At 38.5% G+C, this 12,520-nt stretch overlaps 1 protein-coding gene across 2 annotated transcripts; it reads right to left on the reverse strand.

The window, feature by feature from the left end:
- Positions 1-3,656: 3,656 nt before the first annotated feature.
- Positions 3,657-11,910, reverse strand: NOL12 (nucleolar protein 12). Of its 2 annotated transcripts, none has more exons than XM_058189913.1 (6): positions 11,684-11,706; positions 9,456-9,561; positions 8,779-8,827; positions 7,618-7,754; positions 5,883-5,968; positions 3,657-4,540 (listed from the first exon to the last, which is right to left on the reverse strand). In XM_058189913.1, the coding sequence occupies exons 1-6, from the start codon at positions 11,689-11,691 to the stop codon at positions 4,369-4,371; spliced, it is 558 nt and encodes a 185-aa protein (XP_058045896.1). In that variant the 5' UTR covers positions 11,692-11,706; the 3' UTR covers positions 3,657-4,368. The 2 variants fall into 2 exon arrangements, with proteins under 2 accessions (XP_058045896.1, XP_058045895.1); XM_058189912.1 differs by lacking the exon at positions 11,684-11,706 and adding an exon at positions 11,762-11,910 and having other exon boundaries at positions 3,658-4,540.
- Positions 11,911-12,520: the final 610 nt, after the last annotated feature.

A 12,520-nucleotide genomic window follows, 5' to 3' on the forward strand; every position in this document is an offset into this window, starting at 1 on the left:
TATCTAACAATTGGAAAATGTAAATTCTTTCCTACTGAAAATTTAAATAAAATAGTACCATCTTATTAAGAATTGGCTAGTTTTTAATACTACTCTATAAGTAGCTTGGGACTAGAAAATACCAAGCTCATACATTATCATTACAGCGTATAGGAGGGGGAAAAAAGAACGCACCTTGAAAATGCAACTCCTACTACGCACGCCTACACTTAGTTACAACTGGAACTCTTCCACCGCTGACTTTTTTATGAATACAAACTTTCCTCCGAGGAAGTAGATCAGGACTCCACCCACTAGCCTCCTTTCCATTGGTTGAATGGCCCACACTCATTTGAATGTAATATCTCAATTGATTGTCTCAGAGGGGTGGGCCAATCAGCAACGAATAACATTGCTAGCGATATTAAAAGTTTTTTGAGTTGGACCTTTTTTGGCTGCGGGGTTTTTGCAATTAAATCGACGCCTCCTCTCCCCCAGCATTTTTTTTTTTTACAACCCGCGTTGCGGAGTCGTTGGGCGTGGGACTGATTTCTCCCCTTCGTGCTTTCTGTCAGAGTTAGCAAGCTTCCTTTCGTGCAAGCCATTATTTGCTTTCACGCTTTCGGTCTTTTTTCACCATGAGGACATAACATACATAAACCATGACGCACGCTTTGACACCGCGTGGAGTGGATCATCTTGATTTTTGCCGCGGTTATAGCGTCTTTGGAATCGGTCCTTTCCATGACAGTATGTGCCAGCTTTCCTGGACCCCTGCTCAAGATCAAGTCTACCACAAGATTATATTTTTGGCAAGGATGTTGTTGCTACTGATCTAGCACTGTAGCCTTTTAGGCACGGTAGAGTACTGTTTATTGTGTGCTTGCTTAGATTTTGTTCCACAAAATGTCCTCTCTAAAACAACCTGGGTGGTGTCTAATATAGAAATCATAAATATAAAACAGCGATCTCAACTAACCTTAACCTCCCCAAGCCCCTCTGTATAAACTTCAAATATAATACATCTCTAGGATGGTTATGATGAAAAATGATAGGAGGAAGCACTAATGTGTTCCCACATGAGTTCTGGACAAATGAGACCATCTTCATTGAATCAGGATATAAATCAATTCCCAATATGTTGACTGACACGGTAGATTCTATTGTAATTATCTGTGGTTTTTTTTTCATCTCTCATATACTATTTATCATTGTAGCAACGTCTTCTCCCTTTTGTCTCAATCTGTCTCTTCCCCCTTGAAAACCTTTCTTTTAACACTCTGTAGTTGGATTGTCATTAATCAAGATTATGTTTCTCTTCTTTCTACACAAGAGGAATTTTGATTAAAACAAAGCTTAAGCATCTCTTTCTAGACCACCCAAGTTTAGTCTTCTGCATATTAGTAGGAAAAACTAATCTGTTGCACATTTAAGTACATACACAGTAATTATGGATGGGCCCCAGATGTAGCAAGCCAAATGATGATAAACCCTGCCATCCTATGCTATAGTAGCAGATAGAAAAATATCTATTCATAAAGCATTGCAATCAAATCCACCATTATATGCTCATACAACACACAGTCAAGATCAGATAACCCATATTAGAACTTAATCTCATTTAAGAACACCAACCATTGTAGCAGCCATCTCCAGTCTGGCATCCTCCTTCATCTTGGCCATACTGGCTGAAAATTCTGAAGCCAGAATCCAAACGCATCTGGATGGCATCAGGATAGGGAATGGTCTATATACATTCATTTAATGGGGAGGAGGGGAATCTTCAAAGGAGGCAGGGAAGAAATGCAAAAATTCTACTTCAAGGTACATATGTTCTCTGGAAATTAGGATCAAAGGCAACCTCCCTTTCATTGCTGTCCACTGGAGAACAGTGAGAATATTAATAATAAACCTCATGTCTTAATTACTGAACCTCTAATGGAATACCGATACTGAAATTGGTCTGATCCAGCAGGGTCTCTAAATTCCCCCCTCCCATTTGTCTGGTGTTTTCCTGTAATCCCCCTCTTATATAAGTGGGGCTGAGCTATCTAGCAGTTGTTTGTACTTCAGAGCAAAGTTAGCAACCTGGTCTCCAAATGTTTGGACTAACTCCCATTAACCATATTCGCTGGAGACAGTGAGCTGCCTATATGTTTTAAGGAATATGTTGAGGGAATAATTCCAAGATGATATTCCTGCTAACAATTCATTTCTTATGCTTGTTTCTACTATGTTTAATGCTGGAGTATTTTGCATGACCAAAGTCCACTCAAGGTGCTAGCTAATCATTTTATGCTATGTATCCAATATAGGCGATACACCTGTGTTCCTGGTGATGAACTGTATTCGGTGCATGGTTAGATTCTCTGTTCCAATATGACATTGGAGGGAGACACACTCATTGCAAATTCATCACCAACTCCCATGAATGGTCAGGAAAAGCAGCTTGCTAGCATAAAGTGAGATGAGCAAAGATTGCAGTCATGATTTTCCAAAAATTTGCAAAAATATAGCCATCATACTATTAACTAAACCCACTAATAGGACTCCCACAAGGCCTCCCCTCCTGATTGTAACGCAAATTTGGGACAGTGTTGAAGGAAATATTCTTTAAATACTTGGATCCTTACAACTTTACAAATTAATCTCAACACTCAAAGTACAGTTCAATAATCACAATCAGTGTGACACTTTCAAGACTAGTGTGATATGGGCTCTATATACACCCCTCTCAACAATTAGGCAGTTACAGCTTTTAGGCTGAATTCAAGATACCTTCATGAAGAATTAATTGCAGCAATCCAATCCAAAAGTTCCTTGGGCGTGGAGCATTGACATTAGGCTATCCGGTCTATGTAAGATAGTAGTTGGCACATTTGTCAAAGTTGGATGTGGGCATGCAAGTATCTTCTTTAAAAGATTGTACCGTCCCATTTTTTGTTTGTGGCTTTCCAATAGCTGAAAAATCAGAAAACATACTCTCCTCCCTCACCCCTCCCCAAAACAGGAAACCACCCAATGCCATGAATCTAATGTTTCTGCCATTTAGTCTTTAAAGACAAGGAGAAAAAATACTTTATCCAGCGTGCTGCCTTTCAAAGTCCTCATATGCCTGAGGCCACGAGATACATATACAGCTTGACCTCCAGATCTCACCTCTCCCCCTTTCCCCTTCTTTGTTTTCCCCATCATAATGCATTCTTTCTTTGGGCTCTGTAACTAATTACAAATAGTTCCGAAATATTTTGGTTTGGTGTGATTACTGCCAGGGCACAAGCAACAACATTTGCATTGGCTTTTTCCCCAGCTTTCCAGGCTGCTGTTAGAACATAACACAGAAAATCCTCTTCCTGCCTCCTGTTCTTTTGCTGGATGGGCAAAACAGTACATCCAATAACTCTTTTTGATCTGGAAATCTAATTCAGGAATTAAAAATGGCAGATGCCTTGACATTTCAATGTACTATAATTAAATGATGCTCAGACACAGAGCCAACACTTTGAGAGAGGGCTTCTTCAGAACAAAAAACAAAGCAAAACGCAAAGTTATGGATCCACCTAAAGAAACGTTTGGCTCCTAGTTGTTTTAAAAAGTCTGACAGCTAATAGATCAAGTATGTGGTTTTAAGTGTAGCTATGGATTCATTCCCATTGCTTCCATAGATTCATGCGGGCATCAGCAAATTACTCCTTGGGACCTACTGGGAATGGGGGCAGCTTCTATGTTTTGCCACGAGAGCAAAAACAATTCAAAAAGTTAACAACTACTTTTATCTTCAATGCTTGTTTATTAGTGATGTAATCATTGGCATGTGTCACAAGGATTTATGAGAAACATGTTTTCTCATCAAGAGATGAAAATTAATATGAATAATAGTAAAAAAATGTGCAAGAAGAAAATATTGCTATTATCTGTGACAACCTTACCCAACTTGATACTTGACGGATGTGTTGCACAATATTTGGGTGTTTGTCCCAACAAGCGGAGAACACCTTGTTGACCATGGCTACTCTTTTATACTTGTTTCTTTTTCTGAACCCAACACATGAAATGTTACTGCATGGAGATAAGAACTTGAATGCAATTATGAATGTGGTCTCCACCAATCTTGGGAAACATGATATTAATCAGGGATCTAATCTCTCTCTGGGAAAAAGGGCCTTTGTCCACCCAAATAAGGGGAAGTTGAATGAGAGAGGCCTTTCCCAGCAGGAGACCTACACAAACCAAGATTAGATTTGCTTAACTTGTATGGATTCAACGTTTCTTAGCTCCTGGAACACCAAGTATCACCTCTCCTTTGCAATCCTGAGCAGATTGGGTTCACATAACACTGATCTTCCTCCAAGCCAATTAGTAGAGTTTAATAGTCCATGTGTCAGCCATTCAATCTTGGACATGCCTCCTCCTGCCTGTCATTTTCCGGCGCTGGGACTTGCTCGTTCGTCCTGTTCTTGTGTTTTGGGCTCTGTTCTTTGTTCCTTGTTTGTGGTTGATCTTTTTCCTTTTTCCCTTTTTCTGAGTACGGGAATGCAGAGAAGCGGTGAGGGAAGAAATTCTGTAGATAATGAGAAGAAATTAATGATTCTTTCTTAGTTTCAAAAAATAAAAGCTAGCTTTTAATTCTCAGGTTTATTCACCCTCACCTATGTTCCTTGTAAACATAGCTGCTGTGATTTTCAAACTACCAATAGTCCTTGACTTACAACCACAATTGGAACTGGAATTTTTGTTATGTTGTTGAGGCCGTGAGTCAAATTGGACCTGATTTTACAATAATATTATTTTACAATAATATTTAAGCAGTTGTTAAACAAATCACTGCAATAGTTAGGCAAATCCAGCTTTCCCAATGGGCATTTTTTGCTGGAAATTGTCAAAAAAGGTTGCAATTCATAATTAATGTCCCACAGGATGATGCAATGGTCATAAATATGAATCGATTGCCAAGCTCCTGAATTGTGATTATGCGACCCTGGAGAGTGTCATATGTGCAAGTACAGGTTATAACTTTTTTCCGAAGCCATTGTGTCTTTGAACATACATAAAATGAAAAGTTCATTAGTCAAGGGTATTATAGTGGTTTATTCAACGGCATTATAGTGGTTTATTCAAGAAATCATGATTATAAACACAGCTCGGAGCTATAAACTATCCAGTTTTAGGATCTTTAAATATTTAAAGACAATTCTGAGCTCTAAAGAGAGACAGTAAACAGATAAGAAAAAAAAATAGTCTCCTTGGACTAATTCTGATTTGAATGTTCCTGTTATCTATAGAATTGACAATCCTCTTCTATTTTATTTTTAAATACATTAAAAAAAACCTGTACATCTGAAATTCTCTGGGCAATTATAAAAATTAAAACAGTACAAACTGCACCACTATTAAGAGCTAACAAATAAATCCATATTGAGCAAATAAACGCTGCAGCAATAAATTTAGAACAAGAACTGTAAAATAAAATAAAAATCTCCCAATATATTTAAAAGGACTAAAAAACTAACCCATTTGCCTGGTGGGAGAAATCTATTTACACTGACAAAGGGATAGGTGTAGGAACATTTGTATACTTTCTAAGAAAGGTATACATAAGAACGAACCAGCAGTGAGAAGATTCGGTCACATTTCTTCCTAACTCAGCCAGTAATATCTTTACATAAATAACACTTTCACATAATCCTCTATGCCCTCTTCCACCCGACTGTATCATACTTATCTCTACTTTTTATTTTTAACATCACTTGACAGCACATCCCTGTCTACTCAGAACAAAAACCCTTTAAATTCAATGGAGTTTACTCTCCACTCAATATTAGAATAATCTCTAAGCAAATCTTCAGAGAACAGTTGGGACATTCTGAATTGTTTGATAATTGAAAGTCATACAATTGTAATACCTCTCAGACAGAAGAGGATCTCTAGCTTTCTTAGGCAATGTAGATGTATTCAAGGTATCTTCTCCTTCCGGGTCAGTATTTTCATTCTAAAAAGAAGACATGTGAGCTAATAAAGCCTAGACATGCAACTAGAAACATAATTTGATTTTCTAAGCAAAATATTAACATTTCAGATTCAATGTTAACATTTGATTAAAGAATAGTAGCAATCTACACCAAGACTAAACATGTAGAACCAAAACTTGGCATCAATCATTTAGCACAATGTAATCCATTAATTATCGTTTGGAATTTGGCTTCTAGCTGGATTCAGGCAAGCTATTCCCTTCCATAAACTTTGGGAATAACAGCTCAAAAGATATTATATTCAAACACAGTACTAGGATCTTGCATATTTGGATGCACAAATACATGTATGTGAGAAATGTGTAGTATAGCAATAGCACTTAAGACTTATATACTGCTTCACATTGCTTTACAGCCCTCTTTAAAATGGTTTACACAGTCAGCATATTGCCTCCAACAATCTGGGTCCTCATTTTACCGACCTTGGAAGGATGAAAAGTTGAGTCAACCTTGAGCAGATGAGAATTGCTGGCTGTCAGCAGAATTAGCCTGAAATACTGCATTGGCTCTTGCGTAGTGATTAAAGTGTTAAACTATGGCTGTGGAGATCACAGATTAACACCCATTGAGCCATACTCCTCACTATGGGATGTTGGCCAGTCATATTTTATTTTTGTGCCTCCCAGTCAATGTTGATTCCCGATGACGGTCTGGACTAGAAATTTAAGATCAAGTTATTTCCCAACACATCTCTGGGTAAAGTTATCCATTGGCATGGGGTTAAATATCATTAGTCAGTATGCTAATAGTACGTAGGTTTCCATCTCTATCCTGGGCTGACCAAACAATGCCTTCAGATTCTCTGTGTCTGGAGGCCTTGGGGGTTTAGATGGGGAGGTAGAAGCTTTGGCTTAACCCAAACAAAACTGAGTAGCTGTGGGCTTGTTCACTCTCCTTCACTTTGGATGGGATAGCACTCCCTAGGCAGAATTGCTACACAATTTGGGAATCCTCTTGGACCCATGGCACTTCCCCAATGGACTAATCTTGTACACACTTTGGTATTTATAGATGTACTATGATCATGGTTACAACATAATCACTGCTTTGCAAGTAGCACTCGCTTATCAGTTTCTAGGTGCAATTCAAAATCCTGGCTTTCACTGATAAAAGCCCTTTATGGCATAGGGCTGGGTTAATTAATGAACCAGCTATTATGGATAGTTGCCCATTCCACAAAATGGAAAAGGTGGGCTTTGAGTGTCTTCAAAGAAATAATACTACTTAAAGAATGTATGAGGAAGACCTTTTAAAATTATGGAGGCATACATTCCTACGCTTTGGTACAGTATATCCCGAGATCTGGACAGCTCTGAATTTCTGTATGACTTTAAAAACCACACATACACACACCCACACACGCACAAAGTTAGATGGTGGATGAGCCTGGTTTAGGATGGTTTAGGATGGTTTAGGATGTTGAGATGTTACGTTTTTGTGCCATTTTATATTGCATGGTGTGGTCCTACAATTATTGTTCATTTGTCTGCCTTTTACATCTAGGTTAGCCAACTAGAGTTGCATGTGTGGGCTGGGCAGCCATATAAAATTACACATTTTTGTTAAATTAACAAATTAATAAACAAGTTAATAAAAACAGATATATTACCTCAGTTAGCCCCAGCACACGAGCACCAGAAAGGTCCAAGTCACTGATGGTAGTAACAGTGACCGTATGGTTTGGGTGATCATAGCTCACCGATTCTGTTTGAGATGTCACTAAATGTTCCAACTCATCAGCTTCCTCTGGGAAGATGAAATAAGTACAGTCACAATTTTTGTGTGCAAAGGCAGTTTCTTCAATCACTCTGTTAAAGAATGGCATCTATGTTCTAAATGAAAACCTTATTGAAGGAATTCTTTAAGCTTAGACCTTTCAGCCCTGCTACATTCTATTATTCCTTTATATATGTGGGTTTAATGACAATTGATGCCTTTAAACTGGAATATTTTAAGAGCTGATAATCCTTGAAACAGGTTCTTTTGTTATCTGTATTTTTCACATAATTATCATTATTTACTACACTACATAATTCCACCAATGATGGACAAGCTTCTTCAAGCTATCATAAAAAGAATTACACACGTCTCTTTAGCCATATCCTGACAACCTTCTTTACCTTTTCATTTGCATCATTTACTGTACATATGAAAATTTTCTTTCATTTTTTATATGTATATTTTCTACAAATGTTTATTATAACAGTAAAACCTAATAAAAATATACATAAAGAGAAGGGAACGAGTTAATAGTGTAATGAATAAGGAAAAAAAGAGAAAAGTAGGAATATAAAAAAAAAATGCCTTCCAATCTTCACTACAAATTTAGTGACTCTTCATCCCTTACACTTATTTCTTCATCTCATAATCCCATTGCTTATCTATAAATAAATCCACAAAACACTATCTTTTCAGTCCTGGGGTCAGCAGAAAGTCCATACAGTAATCATTCTTCTAAAGACAGAAAGCTTAAACAGTGCAACAAAAAAAATCAGCATTGAATTGCTGTCTCCTTCCAACTGTTTGTGATTAACAGCAGTGGCCTAAACAAAGTCATACTGAGCAATATAGAAAACAACACCTAGTAAAAGTATAGATTAGCAAAACTAATTCATTAACAGTACAAATGAAGATATAGTTTGAATCATGAATGATATTCATTTAACCTTATTTTACAGTAGTTGTATTGATCAACCTTCTGTTGTTTAAGTTGTCATCTTATACATTTTGGGATTCCAGGCTAGGTTACATCTTCAAATAGGACACTTACTTAAGGCTTCTTCTCTCTCCTTCAACATCTTCATGTATTCTTTATGTCTCTACAAGAGAAGCCAACAAATAGATATTCCAAGAGTTTTCAGATCATCTCCTAAATTGCCTCATTCAAGTTGCTAGTTAAAATCCTGTCAATGAGAAGTCAGTCACTATTTCTTCCTACTATACTGTGGTAATATAGTATTTGGTAGAACTGTGGCACTGTGTGGTATTTCTATATCAGCTTACCAAAATCAATTTACTCTATCTTACACTATCAAAGCCTACAAGATCTGGAATCTCCCTTAAAACACGCCAGTATAAACCATGGTGCCCTAAGCAAAGCTCTCTCTTTCCCCCCCATAAAATCTTTACCTCAAAATATAAGCCATACTCGGAGATGCTCCATTTTATTTCCAAGCACATATGTCTCTGTTGTTTAGTCAAAAGTAAAGTCAGTTTAATTTGGTAATACTCTGGTATAACATAGTTAAGAGTGGAGTCAAAATGGTGAGGGTAAGCTTGCTAAAATGTCAAATAAATGCAATTTACATTTTTGGAATATCAATAATAAAAGGCAAAAATGAAGGCAGCTATCCAAAATGTTTGAAGAAAGTAATTTTCGGAAGGAAACAGTTATGCCTTACTTTTGCAGCCTTCCATTTCCCAGACAGATATCAGATGAAATCATACCTCTTCCTTCATTTTCTTTTCTTCCTCCTTCAGTTTGCGCTTTATTTCCTCCAAAGCTACTTTCCTCCTCTCAACCTTACGTTTGTGAAACCCTGTCAAGAACTCCCTGGAAAGAATAAGTAGGAAGCAATAAGTTAGGATTATCCTTCTGCCTATGGAATCAGTATTTTACAAATAACTTATCCTGCACGATCAGTAGGCAAATGCATACAAAACTTTTACCTACAGGCAAAAGCATACAAAAATTTGCCCATATTAAACTTCCATATAGACATCCCATGATGTGGTCATGATGCAGACTAACTTAGAAGTACTGGCTGGCTCCTGCAATACCTTCCTTAAGAGTCTAATTCATTTGTACAGGAAAAATGACAGAACAGATTGGATATTTATTTATTTTATTTATTTATAATTTAATTTCTATACTGCCCTTCTCCCGAAGGACTCAGATTTATCATAATCATAAAGTATGGAAGTTATGATTTTTTTAAACCTCTCAGGGAGTAATGCAATTGCAATTGGGACCAACAACTCCTTTGCTAAGGGATATGGCTTTTAAATGAACGGTCAGACTTATGTCGGTTCCACTGCAGGCATAAAGTGAATCATCCAAGGTTAAGCATGACACCATATGACCGACTTCCTGGTGGCTTCTCCATTGATTCTGCTTGTTGGAAGCAAGTGTTTGGTTTTTAAGAAGAGCCTGGACAGTCACTTGTCTGAAATGGTATAGAGTCTCCTGTTTGATCAGGGGGTTGGACTAGAAGACCCCCAAGGTCCCTTCCAGTTCTATTTTGATTGATTGAAGCCAACTGTGAAATTCACAAATGGTGATCACATGACTGTGGGATGCTCCAACAGTTGTATGAAGACCAGTCATAAAACTACTTTTTCAGCAGTTTTATAACTGAGCAATCATTAAATTGAGCAATTGTTAAACTGAGAACTATTTATACTTCTGAATGTCTAGGTAGCCTTATGTGATTCTGTTCCCCTAAGTGGGCTAGTTTTCTTGGCAATGTAACTGTTGCCCGTTACTTGCCATTTTATCTTAGTTTATCTATACAATAGGCAGAACAAACAGAACAATAAACAGACTTTCTTGCTCCACATTTCACTTCTTTATTTCCCCCTTAAGCTAAAAAAAAAAATCCGTATCTGTTCAACTTGGCAGCACAAAGAAAACATTAACCCAGCTACTATCTGAAGCATGTCTGGATACAGATACAGCTGTATATATATGCTCAGATACAGCCCTAAGCAAGAAGGATGAAGAGGCAAAGGCCAAGAGAATAAAGAAGTAACTGAATGTCAACCTCAAGAACGAAAATTGGATTTTACTCTTTGAAAATCCTATTTTGTGGATTGTTTCTAAACCATGACATCCTTCATTTACTTGATTTCACCCAGATGAAGAGGAGAGTACCTCTCATCACCAGGGTTGAAATCCAGCAGGTTCTGGAGAACTGGTAGCGGAAAATTTGAGTAGTTCGCGGAGAACCGGCAAATGCCACCTCTGGCTGACCCCAGAGTGGGGAGGGAATGGGGATTTTGCAATATCCTTCAGCTGGAGTGGGGTGGGACTGGAGATTTTGCAGTATCCTTCCCCTGCTACGCCCACCAAGGCACACCTCACCCACAGAACCGGTAGTAAAAACATTTGGATTTCAGCACTGCTCATTACTCTCAATCGGCATTAACCAGCCCCTGAATAGGTTCTGTAATCCAAAACAACTGGAAGGTAGAACACTGGGGAAAATCTACTTTGAAGAGAATTGAAATTCTAGCAAGTTGCCCCTTTTGTAAATAAATTCATTAGGCCACACATTCTGTTGCACGTGTGTACTAAAACCTAATCAGGTAAAGCTGTGTTTTTCAAACTTGGTCACTGGCTAGAAATTCTGGGAGTTGAAGTCCACTCATCTTAAAGTGACCAAGTTGAAAAACATTATACTAAAGCAGGGGTCTCTAATCTAAGCAACTTTAAGACTTGTGGACTTCAACTCCCAGAGTTCCTCTGCCAGCTTTGCTGGCTGAGGAACTCTGGGAGTTGAAGTCCACAAGTCTTAAAGTTACCAAAGTTGGAGACCCCTGTACTAAAGCAACACGCGTCTGAACCTTGCAGCAAGAATCCCTGTTCAGCTTTAATTCTTCTCTCGCTGTGCAAAGAGCCTCCCGGTAAACCTCCTCTCCACGCAAGGGGCTTCCCACGGGAGGGTTTTGCACACCGAAACATTATACATCGCCCAGCGAGGGACTAGAGGTAGATCTACTCGGCCTGCTTCTTCCTCCTCTCCCGCACTCACTGCCGACTCTTCTCATCGAAAGACACGACCCTCCGGAGCGTCGCAGTTCCATCGCGCCGGCCCTTCTTCTTGCGACCCATGCCGGCGGTGACTTCTTCCGATTCCGCCGGCAGAAGCGCAAACCAATGCACCGCCTCTTCCGTCCCGCCGTCGCCTCCTCCATGCGTCTCTGCAGAAAGCTCCGCCTCTGCTCTCACTTTAATTAATCATTGTTAGGCTTGTTATATGATTTACCAAGCGCCTTTTTTTTAAAGTCATGCAATCGTTACACAACTTTTGAGACTGCCCTGCAGTATCCACAGTCGAAATATCGGGGGGCGGGGCGGGGGGGGGCGGAACCTAAATGCGGCTGCCCTTCTGGTTAGCCAAAAATGAGCAGAAATGCTCAGAATCCATCAGAACTATAATACATTTAAATAAATAGATAAAGCTATAAAAACCGATCCTTTTCTAAATTAAGCTGTCAGACACTATTGATCGTTGCATTGTACAACCTTGGGATGTAATAGTCTGATCTATCTTCTGAACCACAATTTGTTTCCAGCTAAATCCAACCTCTAATTTGCATATAAAACAAATTAGTTCTGGTTGTTTCACTTTTGGTAAAAAAAAAAAAAGTAAAATCCTTGATGCTTGTTCAACTGCGGTGGAAAATTACAGATTCAGTGCCTCGGTCTCTTACTTCAATGGTCACAAATAGATGGACATTGCTTGAAAATGTAAATTTTATCTTCATCCTGAACACCCTGGAGCTACAAC

Source organism: Ahaetulla prasina, chromosome 7, assembly GCF_028640845.1.
Source record: "Ahaetulla prasina isolate Xishuangbanna chromosome 7, ASM2864084v1, whole genome shotgun sequence".
NCBI lineage: Eukaryota > Metazoa > Chordata > Lepidosauria > Squamata > Colubridae > Ahaetulla > Ahaetulla prasina.

Excerpts from the sequence above, each read along its gene's own strand:
- NOL12 (XM_058189912.1), bottom strand. The coding sequence starts at position 11,841 with ATGGGTCGCAAGAAGAAGGGCCGGCGCGATGGAACTGCGACGCTCCGG. Across the intron at positions 7,755-8,778 it reads GGAGAGAGAAGAAGCCTTAA|AGGAAGCTGATGAGTTGGAA; the intron begins GTAAGTGTCCTA and ends TCATCTTCCCAG. Across the intron at positions 4,541-5,882 it reads GATCCTCTTCTGTCTGAGAG|AATTTCTTCCCTCACCGCTT; the intron begins GTATTACAATTG and ends CATTATCTACAG.